At 44.7% G+C, this 22839-nt stretch overlaps 1 protein-coding gene across 1 annotated transcript in view; it reads right to left on the reverse strand.

Annotated features, from left to right (window-relative positions):
* Positions 1–257: 257 nt before the first annotated feature.
* TMEM132B (transmembrane protein 132B) overlaps positions 258–22839 on the reverse strand; it is a gene marked incomplete at both ends in the record, with an annotated part of 217227 nt that continues 194645 nt past the window's right edge. The window contains 4 exons of the mRNA XM_082293634.1: positions 258–1412; positions 2648–2839; positions 4242–4515; positions 11933–12138. Coding sequence (XP_082149760.1) covers positions 258–1412; positions 2648–2839; positions 4242–4515; positions 11933–12138 — 1827 coding nt within the window. The remainder of the gene's footprint in view (positions 1413–2647; positions 2840–4241; positions 4516–11932; positions 12139–22839) is intronic.

Below are 22839 nucleotides of genomic sequence, written 5' to 3' on the forward strand. Positions count from 1 at the left end.
AGTACCAGGCAGTATACAAAAACAGCCATCGTGTGTGACACCTCCGACACCTACAGGGAGCTGTTTTAGGGGCACATCCTGGTTTGTGGTGAAACAGGATTAACTCAGCCAGCCTCTTGTACCTGCTCTCTGATATCAGGTTATCATCTCAGTACCTCCAGGGTTGGACTGTCTTGTTCCTATTGCTGACTGGACTGACTGCTCCACCATCCATAAACAGAAGGCATAAAGGTGATTACAAACATAAGAAAGTAGTTTTACATATTGTCTTGCAGTCTTTCCATATAGTCCCTAAGTTCCTTGGAATCACCAAGATTCATATCTTGGCATACCCATTTAATATTATCATCACTGTCAAATAGAATTGAGTTGGTGTAGGGGCCTCCATCCTCCGGCAGTATTGTTGTATATGAAGTGAACTTTACTCGCTTCTGCTTTGGCCCAGAAGGATTTATAGGTTCACTTTTAACTTCTTTTTCACAAAGGTACTCAGAAGATCTGAGGATATGATTATGAAGAGTCTTCTGAGAGCTCCCATTAAGGAGAAAGTTGCTTTCTTCAAACTGCATCCCTCTGTCAATCATAGTAGTGCACTCCTCTGACGGGAGCGAAATGTCCACTGGGTTTTCCAGCAGCTCCACCTCATTTCCAAGCCAGACCCAGTCATGGGAATGGGGGATGTTGCCTTGCTCACTCACAGCAAACCTTTTGTGCCTGTACTTCCAAGCAAATGCCACACAGTTAATCAAAAAGACCAAGATTGCCAAGCAGAAAACACAGAGCAGCGCGTACATGCCAATCTCCAGGTCTGTCAATCCTCTGGAAGTCAATGAGAGATCACTGGGATTGTTTTCTCCTGGTATTTCTACTTGTGTAGGGAAACCTGTGAAGGCAGTTGGGTTATTTTGGAGCTGGCCATCCTCCAGGGACTCCTGATCAATGGGAGATGTGAAAGTTGTGCTTTTGTTTGCATTGTCCTCAGGACCGGACGTGTCCTCGTGGTTTTTGGACCAGTCTTGTGCTGTCCTCTCTTGTTCTGCAGCTTTCTCTATAGAATTGCTTGCATGGCTTTTGAAATCTTTCTCCATGTCATCGATGTCGTTGGTGCTCCCTTTTTGGTCTGAATCTTTTTGACCAAACTTCACTTTGACGTTTCCTTTCCCGACAGCCAGGACGCTCTTCCGCTTGGTCTTCTGGCAGGGCTCACTGATGACCATCTCAATTTTAATCAGAGGCCCCTGCCCATCCCCTTCTGCCACCACGACAGGCCAGAGCGACTGAAGGTTCTGGTGTGACGACACCACCATCTCATCCAGGGAGGTGATGGAGATGGAGAAGTCCTTGGAGTCGTAGATATCTAACGGCGTCACCGACCCGTCGCTGAACAAAATCCAAGCACTCACCACGGCCTCCTGGTGGGGAGAAGATGAGGGGAAAAAAAGGTGTGAGAGAGAGAGCACAGATCAGACACTCTGTTGTTAAAGTCTGGAAAAAAATACAGAGTTTGACTTTGGGGTTTTCTGAAGAAAATGTAAATGTCTACTCTGCTTCTCATTTTCTTGCAGGCTTGTGTTCTCTAGACCACTGAGGCATTCACCTCATCTTCAGGAACTATCAAAGAAACACTCATGTAAATTTAATAGAAGTGCTGGAAAAAACAATTGACGGTTCTTTTTTCTCAGTCTGAAGTGAGAAGCCTCTTTTGAATGCCAGAGCCTCATGATGAAAATAATCATATTTCCAACATCACAGTCAATTAGGTTTATAAAGGACCTATAATGGGGAATTTCTCTAATGCTGCAGTTCCAGTGCCTTACGTAATACAGTGAGCAGAGCTGGAATGTGTTGGGCCAGTGAGCCCATCCAGCCCATGGAACAAACTGGGACGAGAACAAATCTCAATGCAATACTTTATGTCTTCTGTCACGCTTTCAAATATGCAGGACTTGAGATACGCAAAAGTGATTGTGGTCTTTCCTGAGAACTACAGGAACACTCATAAAAACCACCATTTTTAAGGATGTTTTGACCAAACCAATTTGTCTTCTTTCTGCAAATTGCTAGGGCAAAAAATATAGTTACACTTTCTGCACTGATGTAGAACCTCAGTTCTATAAAATTTATTAAAAATAGGCATGGAATTCGTTCTGTGGTCTCGTTAAAAGCTATTTAATTCCTTGGATTATATGGTTCAAAGTAAGCACAAACTGATCAGTTTTCAGCAACGCAGGTCATGAAAACTTCTGTACCTGCAGCCAGAGGTCATTTTGGCTGAGCTGACTTTGTGAGACAATTAAGGCATGGGATCCCCAGCTGTGCCTGCACATCTAGGCTGTGTTTTCCCCCAGAAGAAGTGTCTTTTGCGGCACATCCGTGCTTTCCTTGGCACTGTGCATTCCCAGACACGTCCATCCCTTTCCCTGTGCTGTGCAGGTCTCCAAAGCAGCTCTGGAGAGTTTAATGGTCATTGTGAAGGCGTGTTGGCACCGTGGGGTTGGTGAAGAAGATGAACAGCCTTTACTCCGAGAAGTGACTGCTTTTCACAGCCATACATTCATTATATCTGCTGCCAAAAATTTACAGCAAATTCCTCTGACAAAGCAGAGCAAACACATTGATTAATTTGATCTGTTATTTTGGAGCATACCTGTTTGGGACTATGCAGGATGTCGTAGGCAGAGGTGGTGGAAACGATGGCTCTCTTATTTCCTTTGCTGGTTTGTAAGGACACAGACAAGCCTGACACCAGCTGCACTCCCAGGTCTGTAATGGTCACACGGTCATCCAGAACTATCACTGTCTTCTCTGCCAGGATGGAATCCGAGAGAGGGGACAGAACCTGGGAAGAGAAAGGAAACACCTTGCATGAAACAGCAAGGAATTGTTCCTTGAACAGAAAAGCAAGGTTAGCCCCTAACCAGCACACCAGATTAATCCTGGGTTTGTCACGTCCATGTCTAAGCCAGAACTGATGTTTCCCCCGAGACATTGCACTCATTTGCTGCTAAATCACTTTATCTAAAAAAAAAATTTAATAAAACAACAAATCACTTCAAAATTGCAGCTTCATCTCAACAAAATATATATAATATAGAATAAATTAAATGGATTTCTTTTTTTTAAAAAGAGTCATTTTTGTGGGGTCTGTAAAACTCCCTGGGAGTGCAGTGCAGCACAGGACAGAGTGTGAGACACTGATTAACACTGGAACTCAGTGAGGGGATAAATAAGTGTACAAAGCCTGGCTGATAGGAACTTGGCCTGTTGCCTTCCTAGGGACAGAGGACCTGAATGAAATGAAAGTGAGACTTGCAAAAGAACTTTGAAAATCCCACTGGGTGCCTGCCTGCATTTTTCAATGCCAAAACCCTCCTGCCAGTTGCTCTAAGACCTTGTTTCCAGCATGCTCAGAAAGAGAGAGTCATCTTTATACTGGTGACAGAAACAGCTGGTTCGAGCCCAAAATACTTGAGGTGTGATTTGTCTAAACCTGCAGCACAGTTCCCTGCATTGCAGCTTCCTGCTCGTTTAGAGTCTCTGGAGAGAAAGAGACATTTTGAGGGCAGAAATCCCTTGACCTGTCTATCCCATTTATTTTAGGTTGAAGGGAGTAGAGCCCTAAAAATCTCTGGGGTTTTGTGTTGACTCCAGAGGGTGACTGGAGCATTACAGTGTTTGCAGCCCCTGAGAAGAGCCCCAATGCTTGCATTCCTTTATTTTGATTAAGGAAGGTGCATGAAGTTGGACAGAGTGAGGTGGGGAACATGAACACTCCCTGAAAGGAGTCTGAAGATTACTTTTGTGTCCATGGTTTGTGACCAATTTTGGGAACTTAAAGGGACTCATTTTTCAAAGCTGTTTAAGCATATAAAGATGAACATAGATATTTGGTGCAATTTCCCAACATTTATGCTGTTATGGCCCCACTGAAGTTAAAAGGAGCTGGCTCTGTGCCTTATGTCACCTCTTTCACCAGCCAGGAAAATCTCACTGTGTTCCAGTCACACTAAGATGGATAAATCCCTTCAAAAGCTTCACCTAAGGGTATTTTATGGAAGTGACAAATAGCCACAATGAAAACCCATTCAAACTTCATGTTTAGCATGCCCGGGTTTTTTTCAGCTTTTTTTTTTTTTTTCTGAGATCAATGAATTTTCTAAGCTGACCACAAGCCATGATCAGGCCCCCGTGTGTGCACCCTGAGCTCTCTCTGGGGGGCTGCAGAGGGCCCTGGGCTGTACCTGCACCGTGGTGATGCCTTGCTCACGACCAGCCAGGACTCGACCCTCTTGCAGCTTGGCAATCCTGGGTTCTTCCACCTTCATGAAATCAGCCACGAGGTCGGTGATGTCGAACTGCCACTCCGAGCCCAGCATGTAGGTCAGCTGGCCCCCAAACTCCGAGGATTCAGCCACAAACTGCGTGAGGACTCTCACCGTGGCGTGCTGGTACTGCAGGGTGCAACCTTTGCCTTTCTTCTCATCATCTTCTTCATCCTCACTGTCACGGGTGGGCCTGTGAACACATCCAGCTGTGTTACCTGCAGGGCCCTGATCCTCCACAGCCCTGCAGGGCTTCAGCTGCACCTCATTTTCCATGAGATAAATGTCATCACCTGCTGCTGGGTGAGACAGGAGACCAGGCTTTGGATGGGCAGGTTACTACATCTTGGGGAGATGCTTGTGCAGCTTTTTGGTGCTGTGCAATTTAAAAGCTACTGTCACTTCTTCCAGTAAATCCTTTGTTTGTGTGGCACCTCCCAGCAACTTGAAAATCTGTCTGTCATTACTGGGATCTCAGTGGAGCCACTGCCTGTTCTCCAGGCAGCAGTGAAATTGTGCAGAGGGCTCAGGAAAGCAGTGAAATGTTTATGAGAGGGCAGCTGTGGAACAAAGCCCTGTAGCAGCTCCTCAGGGGTGGGAGAAGGTGTTTACATCCTTTCCTCCACCTTTGCCCCTAACATTCGTATCGCTGTGCTCATCCCTTCAAATCTCCTCTAACACCCCTGGCATTCCCTGCTGAGGCAGAGCTGCTCCACCTCATCCCCATCCCCATCCCTGCTGGGGTTCATTGAGTCCTCTGCTTTTGAGAAATATACCTTGATTTCACCTTAAATCCCACACAGTTCATGCACTTGTCTGCTGTGTTTAGTCATGCACTGACCTCAGGTGGCTTCCCAAAAACCAAATCAGGCACTCAGGCTCCCATTCAGGGCATGGGTCACTCACATTACACAGTGCAGAAACACCTGCAGCATCACACACACTCCTTCAACATTTTCTATCTGTCCCCCTTTCAAAATATAACCTGTGAAATAAAACAGCTTTCCCTAAAGCTCAGAGAAGGCATCACAGTGATTTGTACGTGATGGCAGCACTGTCACACCTCACAGAGTTTTGTCTGCTTAAAGACCCAGTTTACCACCACTATTAATTTTTTTTTGCTCTTGTTCTTTGCCTGGGACAAACACATGGATCCTCGTATCTCTTCCAAGTCAGGTATTAAGCACTAGGTGGTCACACTTTTACTCATTATGCCCCCATGCTGTGGACTCATTGCTCAGAAATAATTTGCCTCCCTCCTTTATTTATTGAGCCTGAAGCCACCTCTATATCAAGGGTGGGAAATACAGGGTAAGTCTCTTATTTTTCAAAGTATTGTGGGAGGTATTTTTGTGGTTACTGTGTTCCTTTATCTTCTCCTTTGAAATAGCAGCTATGAAAAACTATTATAAAACAGAATTGCTTCTGTTATAAATTGTTTTATGACAAAGTTGGCAGCCAGTAAGCTGAAAACACATCTAAGAAAAACCCTTTTGCTCTTCAAAATGATTGAAAGTCCCAATGTTACAGAACCTAATCCACTGGAAATACATTTTCAATGCATCACTTGGTAGCTGAATATTTATATTCAGCATCAAGTAAATGGTCTTTGGTACCTTTTGGTTTTGTGTGTGTAAAACAAGTGTCCATCATTACTTGCTGAATGAAACATCATTGAATAACAATGGAATTGTTAGGGAAAAAGACAAGGCTACCAAAACAGGATTTAGATTTCCCAAATAAATTTGAGCAGCTGGGTATTTCAGGGAAACTTTCAGTTGTTCTCTCTTTGCCAACACTGGTGTCAGTCTGAAGTCAGCTCATAGTTGGCAAAACAGCCCCAAGGAAAGTTCTAGAAGGGGGAATATTCACAGAGCTTTTGTGGCCCATATCCATCTATGCTGTAAAAGAATTCATGAACTCCTTAACATTCCCACTTTCAATTTGTTCCTGCATTCTGACCCTCTTCAACTCAGCTAAGCCACAATCCAGCCCTGAACAATCTCAGACTTTGGGAAAACCAAGTTCAGCTCAGAGATTTTGGGATTTGGACCCTCTTAATTATCCAGATAGTAACATTAATGCCTGTGCAGAACTGGAGAAAAATGTGCCAAAGCTGCTCAGGTAAGGAGCACTTGTGGGATTTGGGGCAAAAGAGCACAGAACTGACGGGAACCAGTCCTGTTATGGGAAAGAGACCCAGACCCAGTGTTCTGTGCCTTGCAGGAAATGTCCACATATCCAACATTCCCACCAGCATCATTTTGCACAACTCCCTTTCTGCTCCTGTTACACAAGCTGCTGTTTGTCCCTGCCCAGGGCAGGGGTTGGAACAAGATGATATTTAAGGTCTCTTTCAGCTCAAACCATTCTGTGATTCAATGTTTTATTCAGATCCAATGGGTTGCTGTTATATTTATTTATGTGCTTGTTTATTTCACTGTTTAAAACTTTACACCACTGGATTGTCCAAGAGCAAATCTATTCAAAACAACTGGAGGGAGTCATTTTTCAGCCCCAGCTCATAAATATGACCTGTGGAAAGAATGACCAAAGGGAAGAATTGTTGAACAGGGGAACAGAGGGAGCACTCCAGCCCTTATCTCCAGGACTGTGTGGGCAGCCAGCATTTACCACAAAAAAAAAAGATGATTCAAGTCTAACCCTTTCCTCGGGGTATCTTTAACAAACAAATGCAAAGGCTCAATTTCAGCACAAAAACATTTAGAGATGTTTATATACTTCTCCTCAGGAATATGTTTTCTATGGCAAACAAATGGGGAGCATCAGAAAAGCATCTCCAAACCACAGAATGAGCAAGGCACGTCCTTATGTCAGTGCAGAGGACAGGCAGGTGTCTGAATTTTCAGCACAAACTTTGCAGGTCTGCTTTACCAAGTACCTTTTTTTGAACAAAGGATATAATTTTCCACTCTAAAGCCACAAACCCAAGATTTAGGCAGTAAGTCAGTGTTTTGTCTCCATGCGTGCAACAAAATGTTTGAGATCCAGTGAATTGCACAGTTCCCTTTAAACTCCTCATTACAGTGTTCTCAGTAAGCTTAAAATCCTTCATTAAGCAGGGAGCTCATTTTCTGTGTAAGACCAGTCCTGGTGAATATAAGATGTTGCTGCATATTGTGCTTTTCTCCCTTGGTCATCTCTGAAAATCTCTCCGAATCCTTCTTACCCTATTTCTTGCTGCTTGGCAAACTTGCTTGGAAGGTTTTTGCTTTTCTGGAGCGAGCCAAGGTTGCCAGAATTACATTTAATTTACATTTCACAGAGAGAAAGGCTTTGCCAGAGAGCTGAGTTAAACCAGCAGCCCTGTTCCAAGGGTGCCTGCGAGCACTGATCTAATCAGTGATCTGTCAGCTCGACATTACAGACATTGTCTCTGAGCAGTTGAAGTGTGTCTCTTTTAATTTGCACCCCTCTCAAACCAGGCATCAGTTCTTGGGCCAGATGCTAATTTTCTGTTTAAAAAAACACCCTAAAGAAATCAGTTTTGCTGGGTTTGAATTTGAAATACTCATTACAAAGAGTTGTATATTTAAAAAACATTTGCAACACCCTAATTGAAAAAAAAAATCTCTTTCAGATCCAAATTACAAACCACTAGAAGTTGATTTAGTGGAAGCTACAGAAAGAAGCTGCACATAACTCCACTCATAGTTCAAGAAGAAATGTAATTGGGTACTCTTTCAGATCTTGAAAATACAGCCTACCTATTAACAAAAATCTCCCAGGCCTTATCTCCATAGGACATTAAAGTCAATTAACTAAAGGAGCAAATTTACAGCATGTTCAGGCTTTGTGCAGATGCTGTTACCCACAAATGGAATGGTTTGAATCCAGTGTCACTTAATTTGCCCTAAAGTGCAGCTTTACTTCTGAGGGGCAGCACTCACACAGGGTTTAACTAAAGCAGTTTATTTTGTCCTGCTTTTAAGTCAGGCCAACTTTCCTGCTTTTGTCTCCAGAATTGGACAGGACCAAAGCAAAGCTGGTCAAAGCTCTGGGCCTGAAGTGAAGCCCCTGCTGGTGATGTTGGGAGCCTCCTGAAAACAATGTCCTATCCCAGCTGCAAATATTTACTGAAATTAAATTTCCAGCTTGTTCTCTGAGATTTTAGCCATGCAATTCCTATTAATGCAAGCTGAAGCCACTCATCCCATGTAAATATGTGTGCACAGAGCTGGTGCAGGAACCTCAAGAAGAAGGTAATTATTTTGCAGATGCACAAGGAATAGAAATAAATGTTCTTGTTAGACTAGTAGAGTCTGCCTGGACCTCTTCTACACTCTAATATTTGACTTTAATTTAAATATACACCTATTGTTTGCTGAGGCTGTGGGTTTGTGCAGCCCATGCTGGCTCAGGCACCGCGTTCCCTGCCTCAGGCAGGAGATGATCGTGGAGCTGAATTTCACCTGCCAGGGGGCTCTTCCTATCTGCAGCAGCCCTCACCAGAGATCAAGTTCTCCTCTTGATAACATTAAAGATTTGCCATACATTTGCAGGCTGATCTGGTAAATTGTATTGCTGCTCTTACACAGGGGAGATGAATTGGGTTTTTTCCAGTTTCTGGCATAAAACCAGCCTGTCTTTTCCTTTCTGTTCTCTAACAAGTTCCTGCTCTTGCAGCTCTTCAGACCAGCTAAAAACCAACACGGTTCAAACTGTGCATTTAGGGCATTTGTAAAGGTTTTGTAAAGACCCTGGGTTTTCCATTGCTTTGTGGAAATTATTCAAGAAGTCAGAGAAGCAAACACGTCTGTAATCACATGTATTTTACAATTACAAGCATGGCAGGGTTTATAGGGAGAAGCAAGGCATTTTATTGGATCAACAACCATCACTGGAAGGAACAGATGTGATTTGGGGCATATAAATTCTTTTTCAGGTCTGAAAGAGCAGCTATATTCAGAGGAAGAACAGCCATGCTGATGCACTGGTTTCACAAACGTTTCTTTTGTTAACAGCACTAATAAAACCATTTAAAAGATTATTGTAAACCCAGTTCTATTTTGCCATCTGGCTCAGCCCCTCAGACAACTGAACCAGCACAGCCACACTGTGGGTGTGGGAATGAGGCCCTGGGGCAGCCAGAGGAGCTGGAAGAAAGTTTGGAGGTTGCTGAAGTGTCTCTGCACAATCCCCATAAAAATGCTCCAAAATTTTACCTGCTGTATAGTGATGAATAACTTTATAGCAATGTTTAGTTCCTGCTGAGAAGACTAGGAGTGGTGTGAGGGCACCAGCCCAAGAGGATGGGAGGAAAGTGGAAAATTGTTTTGCTTGTGGTGAGGTGAGCTATGAAGAAGCCACACTGCAATCCTGCCATGACCTGAGCAGTGACAGTTTCAGCTGATTTTGGGCTATGTCTGACTGAACCTAAGTTTAAGGCTGCCTAAGGCTGTTGTCAGGGACTTTGGAAAGAATCCTTGAGTTTCCTTCAAGGGCAGATATCAAAAACCTCATGCAAATTGCCAATTCTGGCTCTTACATGAAGGTGAAGTTGAAACAACACAATGCTGTGGCTTCACAGCTGCTGGGAAATGCTTGGATTTGGGGTTTTTGCAAAGATAAAAGCACTCTGCTCGCTCTCTTTCAAACCTGCATCTCCTGACTGCAGTCCAAATGTCTTGAGTGCTTCAGTTTATCACTCAAAAACTCATAAAAACTCTCCCATGTTTAGGATTTGGGGAAACACATAGGAGATGGAGGTACAAGCAGATTAAAAAGTAAGGAGAAAAGTCATAATAGTAAAAAAGAACCAAAATGAAAAGCCAGTAAATCTCAGGTAAAAATCATCCAAATCTAAAAATAAAGGAAATGTAAAAACCTTATGTACAAAGTAAATGTCAGAGTGAGCACAACTAATGCTATCTCTGAACTATTGGTTTGGAATAGCCCTGCAAAGTTAAAAAATCCACATGAATGGTCAATAAAACAAGAGATCATTTATTTCCTGTTGAAATCTTTCCTGTTCTCATGGGCACGGAGCTACCAGGGGGATGGCACAGCATCCACACCTTCTGCCCCTCCTCCATGGAAAATGCCAGCAGTCCTGGCACAATCCAAGCAGCAGCAAATGCTTTGCACCAAAACTCTGTAAAGCCTGCCAGCTTGCAAGCAGAGCAGACTCTCAGACCGTTCTCTTTATTTCAGCTGGCCAAATAAATCAGGAGACACCGGGGGTAAATTTCCAGCACTGCCTCTAATGGGTTTAACTTGAGGATGCCCACGACTGCTAAGCACGGCTGAATGTCTCAGTCACTGCAAAGTTTGCTCCTGCAATAAACAGCAGCCTAATCCTGCAGCCGTTTGCTCAGCAAAATCCCTGCTGCTTTTAGCAGGATCTGTGCCTCAGGGGTGGGACAGACAGGCAGAAGAAGGGAAGTTCAGTGAGGATTTAAGCAGTCAGCTTAAATCCTTTCATTCCTCACCTAGCACAGCTCTTCCTGCCACGAACAGCAACGCTGCCTCTGTCACTGAAGCAAACACACCGATTGCTCTTGCGCCAGATTCTCATCACCTCTTCTGTCATAGCCAAAAACATATCCACATAATCAAGCAGTCAGTCATTCCCCTTCTCTGGAGCTCATTATCTGAGTATCCTGCAAACTGTGTCCCATTGCCCTTAGGTTTATGCCCTCATAAAGTGCTGGGTAATTCTCCTCCACTGTTGTCTCTCTGGGCTCCTTAGGCTCTTCAGTAGCTGAGATGTTCTCCTGGGCACTGGAGAGCTTTAGCTGGAACTGCCACAGTGTTCAGCACTCCACTTCCAGCTGCCAGCAAGGCTTTTTCACTGGGTTATAAATCTGAGCTGCTGTCATGCCTTTTCCCCGCTAATATTTTTCAACTTCGCCTGAAATCCACCAACACAGCAGCATTCCTGAAAGTTCTTATCTTGCAAATTGTGCAAATGGTGGTTATTACAGAATGGGCATTTCCAGTAGGGAATGATGGGATCAGAGCTCAAAATCCCCACTCCCTTCCCCCTCCTTTTTTCCTGGTGGAACATGGCCTTCAGTAGGAGTGCAAGTTGTTTCTTACTTAATTCAGAGCTGCTAAGTAATGCTGCAGCCAGGTGTGCTGCTCAGTGCATGTGCACAGACTGAACAACCACCCTAATTCATGGAACCACAGAAGGTTTGGGTTGGAAGAGACCTTGACTGGTGACCTACTCCAGCGCCGTGGCCGTGACACGGACCTGAACCCTTCCTTGGCCCTGTCATCTGTCACAGCAGACAGGAGCTGAGGGCTGGCAGTGCTCAGTGTCTCTCTCACACACACAGAGCTGTGTTACACCAACCAGACAGGTCCAGGTCCTTCTCCTCAGCTTTGCACATCAAAATGTGTGATACAACTTCCTGAGATTGTGTGGAATTGATTAATGCTCCAGGCAAAGCCACTGACTTTTAAACCGTACAGATCAGGACAAAATGCAGCGATTGTTGGATGTTTTAACAAAGGCTGAGGCAGGCTGTAAAGCTGATGGCAAACAGGAGAATTTAGATTCTGAGGATGTTCTAAAAATGGCTGTGTTCTAAAAGCAGAGGCCCTGGCCACGTGTCTGGAGGGAGGCAATGCTGTGAACATACCTTTTGTTGGAGGTGACAGGAATCCTCCAGCCTTTGATCTGGCTGAGCTCTGTGTCAGAGATCTCAATCTGCAGCGGGAGCCTGGGAACCCAGACCGTCACTTCTAACTGGGTGGTAAAATGCTGATAAGTGAAGTTAACAATAGTATCCACTTTGCTTTTCATTTCCTTGCCATTAACGAAGATGGAGTCACAGCTGTCAGAAACCTTAAAAAAATTATAAAAAATTAGGAAATGAATAAAAGTTCCTGAGGAAGAACAAGGATGATACATCAGTCCTAAGACAACACTGAAAATGTAACTCATGCATATTGCATTTCCAGTTTTCTAATTAGAAGCAAACAGTGATAAATGGACCCCAGGGAAAGAGTTCTGCTTTCCTCAAAGGATACTACTCAAACTACAAAAATAATTTAATGATGTTATATAACCTGTGTGAATCTTTTATACTAGGCAAATTAAACTCTTCATGAATCAAACTCCATGTGCATCAACGTTTATGTTTACAACTTGCTTAAAGAACCAGGGAAAAATGGGGCCATATGTTAGTAAGAAAAAGACTGACTCAGAACCATAAACCAGAATCCTTTCCCTTTTCCTTGAGCACTGTAATGCTGAAAGACAAAGATCCCCTTATGGCTCATGAGCAGAAGTGCAGCAGAAGCATTATTTTTTAGAACTTCTCAGTAATTGTTTTAACAAAATGTATTCATAGTTGCTTTGTGGCATCCCATGAAATCACAGCTAAAATGAGCTTGTGGGCTGTGTACTACAACTCATCTGCCCTCTTGGGTTCAGGGATCTTCTGGCACGAGATCAAGGTCCTGAGCACAGATCTTACTTATATAAAACCACGATGTAGCAACTAATTTAATCTTCATTCTGGAAGACAGGACTCCTTCTCTGTCATATTTTTGTATTTATATATTTATATGATCTATAAATATATCTCTGATATATTTATAAATACGTGTGTGCATACTTTTAGATTATATCCACAAACACACAGTCATGTGTAACATTCATGTGTAACATTCATGTGTAACACGGATTACATACCCGAGTACCTGCATGTGTACACGTATTTGAGCTAGTTACAATTTATCTACATACAGGTTTGCATTCTGCTTCGAAGAGAGAGAGGTGAACGTTTCCCCACAGAGCCCATGTAGTGTGGTTTTAATCTTTTAAACCCACAGCTCATGGCATGTGGTTGTGTTCTTGAAATGCACTTTGTTCTCCTGTCAGGACTGTTCTGTGTCACGCTGTACAAGGCGCTGGGACCCAGATCCAGAGGGATCCTGGCTAAGCCCGTGTTTAAGTTCTGGTTTCCTGGAACTGCTGAAACACAGGTTGTTTTCCCTCTGCAAACTTACCTCAAATCTTTTCAGATATTAACAGGGATTAGGGGTTACTGAGCCAAGAAAAATTAGAGAAAATCTCTGGCAGATGCTTTGTTTTGCTCAAAAAATACACACTATTCAGATACGAAGTAAAAGATCTGTCCTTCCACATTTGCCATTTTCAGGTCAGCTTCTCAGATCCTTCTCAGTCTACTGAAACTACAACAATTGCTGATTTACAGAGGGGCTAAGGCAGGTGGTGAGGGGTGGGGCAAAGGAAACTGAGTCACTCTTCTGCAGAGAATACTCCTCCACGTAAATGCCTAATGAGCACAAGAATATAAAAATATTAAATCTAGATAATCTGATAAAGACCTTAAAATGGACTTGAGGCTCAGGAGTACCACAAATGAGATGGTGCATACTTGGAATCTTTTTTTCCCTCCCTCATAATATGTTACAAGTGTCTCTGGAAAGTTTAAGCACATTAAGCAAGCCCATTAATTGAATGAGCAGTTGAGATTCTAAACCATAAAGCTTACATCTAGGGAGTTATGTGAGAATTAAGACAAGACAGAAATAATTATGGAAACTCAAAGAGGGAGGGATAAACATCAAGGCCGGATCAGGGGAATAGCTAATATCTGACAAGACAGCAGCTAGTTTTTCAGATTCTCTTCTTGCTGCATCAAATGTTCTTGTCAGCAGGCAAGAAAGGTGCTAAATTAGGGAACTGAAAGACGGACATTAATTGTGGCTATAAAAATATCAGTCTAGGCTTACAAATTTCACAGATTTTATGTCTAGACAGAGACATCCAGTCATTTATACACTGACCAAAAGGTAAGTACAAAGCAGGATATATAACTATGCTATAGTTCACCTGGTGGTCTTGTGTATTGTTCAGAGCCCAGGATTCACTGAAGTGTATCTTCCAGAAAATACTCCAGCCTGGATAAGAAAACTTGAAGAGAGCCATTGTTGTTTCAGTTCTCTAGCTGGAATTTGGGTTTACTCTATTAGGTACAAGCATACCAGATAATGCAAAGGGAAATCCAGCTGAATCCCATGATAAAATAGGACAGACTAAAGCTCACAAGAGGAAGCCTCTATTTCACTCACGCATATTTAATTACTGCCATGTTTCCTTCACTAACCTTACTACACTTGGTATTAGAAAGTAGATTTGGCTCATCGGAAGGAAATGAGAAACCTGGCCATGGACAGAAAATGTCCAGCACTCCTGTTTCACTTGGGACCCGCTACAGACCCAGGACAAAGAACTGATTCCATCATGGGAGCTGTGATTCCATGCCAGCACCATGGGACACTGCTCCAAAGAGGGAATGAAACACCCGCTGAGCCTTGGGGACTCGGTGCCAGCTGTCCTCTCTGGCCAGTGGCCTGCAGCAATGTGCCCCTGCTCTTTCTCCCCTTTTAGTCCCCTCCATGCTTTTCCAGCCACACTCTGACTGTCAGAGCTGGCTGATGATGCTGCTGGAAGGGCAGCTTGTCCAAAGGCTGCTGGGGTGTGGGGAGGGCCTGCCTGTTCCCAGCAGAGCGTCCATGGGTTTGCCAAGGGCAGAGCTGCCTTAGCAGGTGACTTAACACAGAATTCTTTTGAGCTGCTGCTTCTGAGGGAACAAAGAGGGAAAAGACTCTTAAATCTCTCTTGCAAACACTACACAGTGAGAAGAATCAGCAAAAGCTTAGAATGCCACCCTCTCATCTAAAATGCACGGAGCCAGGCTGTTTAAAGCAGTCTGTCACCATCCATTGTCAGCTGCCTGACAGCACCAGAAAGTGCTGTTTGAGACAGTTTGCAGGGGAGTGGGCCATCCACAATGTGCTCCCATATGCAGGTCAAGAGAAAGAGAGCTGCAATTAACCTCTCTGGGCTTTGAAGCAGGTGGTTGGCTCCAATCCCCACCAGTAATTGTAAAAAAAGCACAATTTGCCCTGTAGAGTCTGTCACAGCCTCCTCATTTTAGGCTAATCCAGAACAGAAGTAGATAGCAGTTCAGGAGGAGTAACTGGGAAACCATTTGATGTTCAGATCACAAAGGTTTATGCACCCTTTGGGTGAGCAGGTAAAACAGAGGGAATATGAACTGACAGGAAAACAACCAATGCTGCTTGTGGCTCATCTTTGCATGCAGGGTCAGTTCCCAAGCTCATACCTCACCCTCGACCTGCACGTCAGCTTGTAAGAAGACCTCATGAGACAGAAGACAGTCACAGCCCTTGTGGCTGTTTACTGTTCGGGAGTTTTTTGGTCAGGCTGAAACCCTGCTTGGCACAACCATTTTTCTCCACACTTTTGTGGGGGGGGAGAGAGCAAGATGCTTCAGCAGAGACCCGGCCACAGGGGCATCCATCTCCTGCCAGCAGCTCTTCAGGGCGTTCCCAGCACCCACCTCATCTCCAAGTCCATCTTTTTTCACCTTCAGCCAAACACTTCTCACTGATATTTACATACAGCTGTGTATGGACATGGATAATGAATTATAAAGGAAAAACTCCTTCCCAAAGGAAGGAATTCTGGTTAATGCAGTGCAAAGCACCAGTGACTAAGCGGATGTAAGTGTGAGACCAAGCACAGTGCAAAGCTGTCTTGTGGCACTTTTCTTCTGTGGATTTTTGACACACAAACCACAAAGGGATGGTGGTATTTTACAACCCATTTAAAGAAAACTGAGGCATACACGATGTGTATCAAAATTTGGTCTAACACAGCATCTTTTGAGCTGAAAGACACAGCCATTTGGTTACCCAGTCAGGTCCCTGAGTGATTTAAATTTGAAGCTCAAATTCACCCTTGAAAAGAGGTCCTTGTTACACTTGCTGCCACAAGAGCCTTCACCAGCACTTCAGAAACACTGGATTTACAAGAGGAGTTTTTTGCTTGGAGTCAAGATCTACTTGTCTTTAAAAATACCTGAGTTTAATGGGATGGGCGTGCAGCCCTCAGTGCTGTAACCCTGACTTGTCTCATTCCAGTGCCTGCCTGACAGAGCCATTTCTGATGCCCAGCACAGGAGGCAGAGCCCAGAGCGGGTCTGGCTGCAGCCACCTGCATCCTCTGCACACCTGCCCACCCAGCAGGGCTCTGTGGAAACAGGGGCAGGAGTGACTGGCCTGGAAGCTGCGATGTTCAGGGCGGGGCAGGAGGAGCAGAGCACAGCGATGCTCTGCAGCCAAAGTGTGGGGATGCAAAGGGTCATTAGTGGCTGAGGCTATAAAGAGAACAATTGTGACAAGATTCTGGAGACCAGTGCTGAGAGTGAATGGCTCCTTTTCATAATAATCTCACAGCTGTAATTTTGTGGTATTTCCTGAATGCTGCCTTTTCCACCTTTTCTGTGGCATTGTTCCTGACATTGTTGTTACCACATTAGGAAGGACTTGCTGAGCTACTTGCTTGCTCCTTCAAACCCTTTCCCTGTGTTTATCTTTTGCCTCTTGCATCTTTTCATAAGGCTGTAGCATGGCTGGATCATATTTTTTTCTGGTTTGGATAATTTTCTATTTTATTTTTATTTTTGCTACATTTGCTTTAGAAGCACAGTCTCTGAAATCACTTTCTCAGCCTGAGTGTTTGAGTAATAGTTGAAGACAAAAATAAACATCATTCTTCCCATCCTTTTACTTTTGCCTCTATCAAACAGCTGGTACCCCCATGCCTTCCCTGCTCCTGCCCCTTCTGCACCTGAAGATATTGCTGCAGTCTCTCCTAAACCAGCAAGGGGCAGAAGAATGTGCCTCATAAGAAATGCTGGCTTTATTTAAATTCAGAATGATGCCTGACAGCAGTCAGTCTAGTAACTGCCAGGCTTCTTGTTTTGGCTGCAGCTTGTGTTATGTCACGACATGACAATTATCCAGTGCACAGGATTCGCCCATACTCCTGTGTCGAGTGATACAATCAGAGCTTTTCATTAGATTTTGTTACCCTTTTAAAGTTAAAGCTAATTGGCCACGTTTGAATTACAGTTCTGCCCACAGATGACAAACATATTGTCCCCTTTTGGGTGTGTGTGGCAGTGCCAGTGCACTGTCCCACCCTGTGCTGTTGTCACCTGCTGGGGCTCCTTGGGCTGAGCCCTGGGGCTCCTGTCCCACCTGCACGGGTGGCTCAGAGCGTGTGGGGCTCCCAGAGCCCACCAGGATCCAGCCAGGTGAGGGGCACCGTGTGCTGAGGAGGCATTGCCCTTGCCCTGGCACCTCTGACCATGCCCCGTGCCCCTCACACCCAGTCCTGGGTCCAGTGCCCCTCGCAAACTGTGAGGATCAAAGCCCTGGATGTGGCCTGCCAGGCCTCACAAGGATCTATTTCAGCCTCTTCCACAAGCACAGACTTTTCCATGCAGACAATTCTCACAATAGTTCTTCCTCCCCCTGCCCCAGCTCATCTTGTGCACTGGGGTCTGCAGATATTGTCTGCAAGCAATTTGAGGCAAATGGTAGATTAAGAATATATAGAGTAAAGGATAGCAAATGACAAGATGCTGGAATTTAAACTAATAAAACAAGAGGTTTTATTCCCTTTTAATCTTCCACATGTGCAGAATAGTCTTGGAAGTGTCATTTTTGAAACATCCTTTTCCCGTTAATTTGTTTTTATTGGCAAATCAGTTCTCCAAGTACTGTTCTCTGGAATAGCTGCTGTAGTTTCAGATAGAAGTGCTGGCTTTAGGAATCCCCTGAGATATATTCTAAGGTTTGTTTCCTACTTAGAAACAATAGCAAGAGTTTAAGTCGAGTATTCCCCATCCCATGTGTTCGATCTGTGTTTGTTTTTCATCTTATCATTGAATAATAACGTTACACAGAAACAGGATACAAACTGCCCGACTCAGTGCAGTCCAACAGCTACACTTACAAATAGGATTAGACTGATTTCCCCCTCTCTACCACCAGCTTTCACTGGAGAAAAGGTAGAAAATGAGATATGTCAAGGTGAGCCTGAAGCAGTTCCAATGCTCTTCATCCTAAGTGGCCTTTAATTGCAACATCTACCAAGAATTAAATCACATACTTCACACTGAAACAAGAAATTTGGATGGAGGCAGGGGAGTTTGTTCAGCCCCGTCAGCACTGTGGTAACCTGTAAAAACTGGCTGGCCACATCATCTGTCACAGGAAGAGGGCTGTGTTTGGGTTGATTATTTTCAGATATATCTGCTCTTTTTTTAATTACCCAAAGGCTTGATCTTAAAACTGCTGAAGTGAATCCAAACAAATCAAGTGGAGGATGATCCAGCATCAGAGGCCAGAGTTTCCCTGGTTAGCAGGCACTTCCAAAACTACACAATCAAACCCATCGGGAAGTCCAGGCCATTTTGAAATCCTCATTTTGTAATGGTCTTTCTTCCTAGCTTTATTGTTGTAAAGGACTAAAGCAGGAGATCCAAAACCCATTATCTGGACTCTGAGTGTCTCTCATTAGAGACAGAAGCACAGCCTGGCAACTGCTTGCCCTGACAGGAGTTAGAGGGAGCACACAGCCCAACACAGACCCAGTCTAAAGCCCCCAAAATAGCCCCCATGGCTGCAGTGAGCTGCAGGAACATCACAGATACAGACAGTAACAACACCGTAACTGTGTGTGCCAGACAGGGCCTGTCCTGAAGAGCACTTCTGGCAGGGGTACAAAATCCAATCTGGGATTTACACTCAGGCCTGACTGTAACGAGGAGGAGTTAGAAGCAAGATTGAAAGGAAAATCCTTCATCCAGGAAAGCACAGATCTGGAAAACCAGATAATTTACTGAAGTGCTGCGTGTTCAAGAGACCAGAAAACCATCGGTGGTCTGAGCAGTGGGTTTGTGGAGGGGGAGCAGCAGTTACACAGAGCTCCATGCGGACACTGCGGGACCGTGCGAGCAGCACAGGGTCACCGACACCTCGGCGTTGTGGTGAAGAAGCCGCAGCTCCTTTTCTCCGTGGGTCACTGTTTCACACAGCTGAGGAAGAGAAGCAGGAAATTGAGGGAGGAGGGAGATGAGCCCAGGTATAGCTGGTGATGATGTGAATGGGTGTTAAAGTTTTAGAGCAGTTTAAGCATTTAACCCCCACTGAGACGCACTGAACTAGAGGGAAGGACAGCATGGCAGGCATTAACATTTTGGTTTAACAATGCAGACAATTGCTGAGGCTTAGAGAAGGTGCAGTGATCCATGAATGCACGATAGAGTTTAAAAACCTGCTGAACAGAATGAAGTGTGCACTATTCAAAAACTGTTGATCTGTGCAAAATTATTAAACAACACACGAGATGTGCCAGGATTCCAGTCCCAGGTGCAGAGCAGCTGCTCCCATTCCCTGCCTGGCATCGTGCAGGGGCGTTCCTGCTGCAGAGGAGAAGTTTGGTGGGGGCACAGGTTGAGAGGGGAGGGCCAGGGAAGGTGGGTGTGTGCTCAGACTCCAGCCTGCTGCTGAATTCCAGCTCAGCAACAATCACTGAGCACCCACAGCAGTGGAGCGAGGGCAGATGCTCCAGTGTTTCCTCCTCATTGATTATGGAGAGGAAATACTGAAAACAAGTAGGGGGCAGCGAAAGCAGTACATGGGGGCTGCCAAAATGTTCTCTGCTTCACATAATGAGGTCCTTTACCCATCAGCTGAGCTTTTAATTGCACTTTTTCTACAAAGAAAAAACAAGTTGAGGAATTCTGTTGGAATTAAAAGTTACTGTTTCTGCTCTGCCCACTGATTTATCATCACCCTGTGCAGACTGAGAAAGAGAGATCATCTTCATTGGGTTAAATCCATGGCCGTGTTAAGATGCTGGTGTCTTTGGAGGATAAGAGAATGCCTTTGCTCACGGCACCTGGAACAGGCAGTGGTTGGTCCCCCAGGAATGCCACCTCCCCTGCAGGAGAAGGAATGCTCCTTGATGCCAATAACTAAATGACAGCGGTGGCTGTGCTGCTGTGGGTCTGAGCTCAGGCATTCTGCAGTGGGTTGGGAACAAGATGGGAATCGGCTTTGATGTGTGAAAGAGAAATGGGATGGAACTGGGAGGGGATACAGCCTTTGGAAACTTGATCCAACCCTTGTTGAAGTGAGAGACTTTCTACTGCTTTACTGGCCCCAAACCAGGAGTTTTCAAGGCTGTGAGGACTTCACTGTCTATTGTAACGCAGTGACAGCCAACTGTGACACAAGCTTGGAACAAAGACTTGTAGGCAGTGTGCTTTTGGAGGCTCAAGTTCTTTGGTATGTCATACTTCAAGTTGTTTGGACAAACTGCAATTATCCCTTGATAGAGCAGCAGTTCCACTGCCAGGATGCAGCAGAGCAGGTGCACATGAAACTTAATTTGTGTGCTTCAAGCTCATTTCAATCTCGGCACAGTTTGTGTTTGGGGAAAGCTTCAGGAATGCTTTTTTTTCCCATTCAGTCACTACTTTTGTTGATAATGAGAACACATGGAGCAGAGCTTAGAGCAGGATCTCCTTTCTTTCCTATCCACTTGTGATCAAAATCATGTCAGTCCCATTCTCGCTCCACGAGTTTCTGTTTCTTTAGAGTAATCTCGTATGCAAGTCAGCCAGGCTCCTGCTTGCCTTGTCACCATGATGCAGTGCCTCTCCTGGGCCAGCATCCTTCCCAGCCAGGCCTGCTTATCTCCAGACAGACATCTTCATTCTCTGCCCTGAGATAAGGAATCTCTCACCAGCACAAATTCCAAGCACAGGCTCCTCTGAGGTGGATTTGCTTAAATATTTGATCCTTCCACTTCTACAGATTAGGCATTACCAGCACTTGTTAGTTTATGTAAACATCCACATTCTTCATATTCATCAGCTGCTATCCCAGAAGGGCTTAAGAGCTGTTTATCTGGTGAAACCCCAGCAGATGGTACCAGCTCTTTCTTGCACCCATCTAATTGCAAACACTGAACCTGCTCTGTAAAAGCTGTTAATTAGGTGAAAATAACACATATGTTTGGGCTATAAGCTAAGGTGGGTTTTTCCCCCCACTTGAGTTGCTCTCACAAATGGGGCTATAAACTGACAGAATAATTTGCACATAGGTGAGAAAAGCAAGAGGGGAAAATATTCAGGCAGCATCAGATGTTACTCTCTTTATAAAATAATGCGCTTTAAAAGTAATTTTCTGAGCACTAAGTAAACTTAGTGTTCATGATTCATGGCTCTAATCCCTGTGACTGAAATTTAAGACCTAAGGCTCCATGAAATTAAAGAAAAATAAACAATTACGTGCATATTCATTCGATTTCATGTATTGCGTATCCTTCAATTTTTCCACTGTAGAAACAGAGGTTTCTACAGACTGTGTACTTGAGCAAACCCAGCAGATCCGCTGTGCCTGCTGAAGCCAACCCACCCTTCTGTGCCTGCTGGCTTCTCAGCCTTCCTGGGGAATGCAAATATTCCACAGGTGTGACAACATGGAGTGCAGAAAGCTCAAGGCCACCGAGGGTGCAGAGCCCTGGTGCAGGACAGCGGCCACTCAGCATCCCCCAGCTGCATGTGGAGCAAAGAGGAGGCTGCTACAGCAGGGCTGGTGCCCATCGAGCCCCTGTGCTGCTCCTGGATTAATCCTCAAGGAAAAGGAGCCCCACGCGCTGTTCCTCCCACCCTGGCACAGTGCATCCCTTCCCTAGGGATGCCATGGGAATAGATGGCAACAACAACGACACTGCAAAGCCCCCAAGACCAGACAGACAAGCTGTAAAGCTTGGGAGCTTAACAGTATTAAGAGGAATGTCTTAAGTCATGAATATTCGCCACACTAATCTAGCCCTTAATCTTGTCCCAGTAACACAAGGATACACCATCCTTACCCCAAAGGATCAATAGAAAAGCAGAAAAAAATCCCCATAAAGCTCTTAAATACACAGCAGCACACTTCTGGTTTGTAAAGAAAACTCTGGTCCTACGCCTAGACAGTGCTGCATCGACATTCATAAGTGTTCCCAGTTAGTTTTTAGTCTCTGAGCAACAAATAATTCATTAATTAAAAAAGGAAAAATGGGACATTCAGAGAGCCAACAAAAGCAGCCCTTAAACTGCATTCATTCAGCCAAGTGCTTCAATAGAACTATTTGGAGAGAATGTCAAGAGTCTTTACCTAAGAAATTACTTTTCTTCTCTGGTCCTATGAGACTGGACTATACTGGACTGTCTTGTTCATCTAATGCACGATGGCACAGAAGATCAGCTTTAGGAGAGGCTCCCTGCTCAGAAAAGGGCTCTGGGAGTCTCCCACTGGCCTGTGCCAGGCCACATCCTCAGTGCCTGCCCCGAGCTGTGCTCCAAGGACAGCACCACAGAGAATATTCCTGGGTACTCAGGGAAACACAGGGAGCTCCTTTGGACGAGAGCACTGGAAAGAAAAAGTCCCCATGTATCAAAAATATGGAAAATCTGATCTGCTCACGCCAGCAGCTGCCTTTGTGTTCTGCACCTGGAGCAGGAGAGGAGTGAAATGTCCCTTTGAGGCTGGAAGGAGCAGAGAGTGGAACAGAACAAATCCTGCAGGAACAGCCCCATTTGAGGACAAAGCTCAGGGTGACCTCTGCTCTGCTCTCTCT

This window comes from Coloeus monedula, assembly GCF_965178545.1.
Source record: "Coloeus monedula genome assembly, chromosome: 18".
NCBI lineage: Eukaryota > Metazoa > Chordata > Aves > Passeriformes > Corvidae > Coloeus > Coloeus monedula.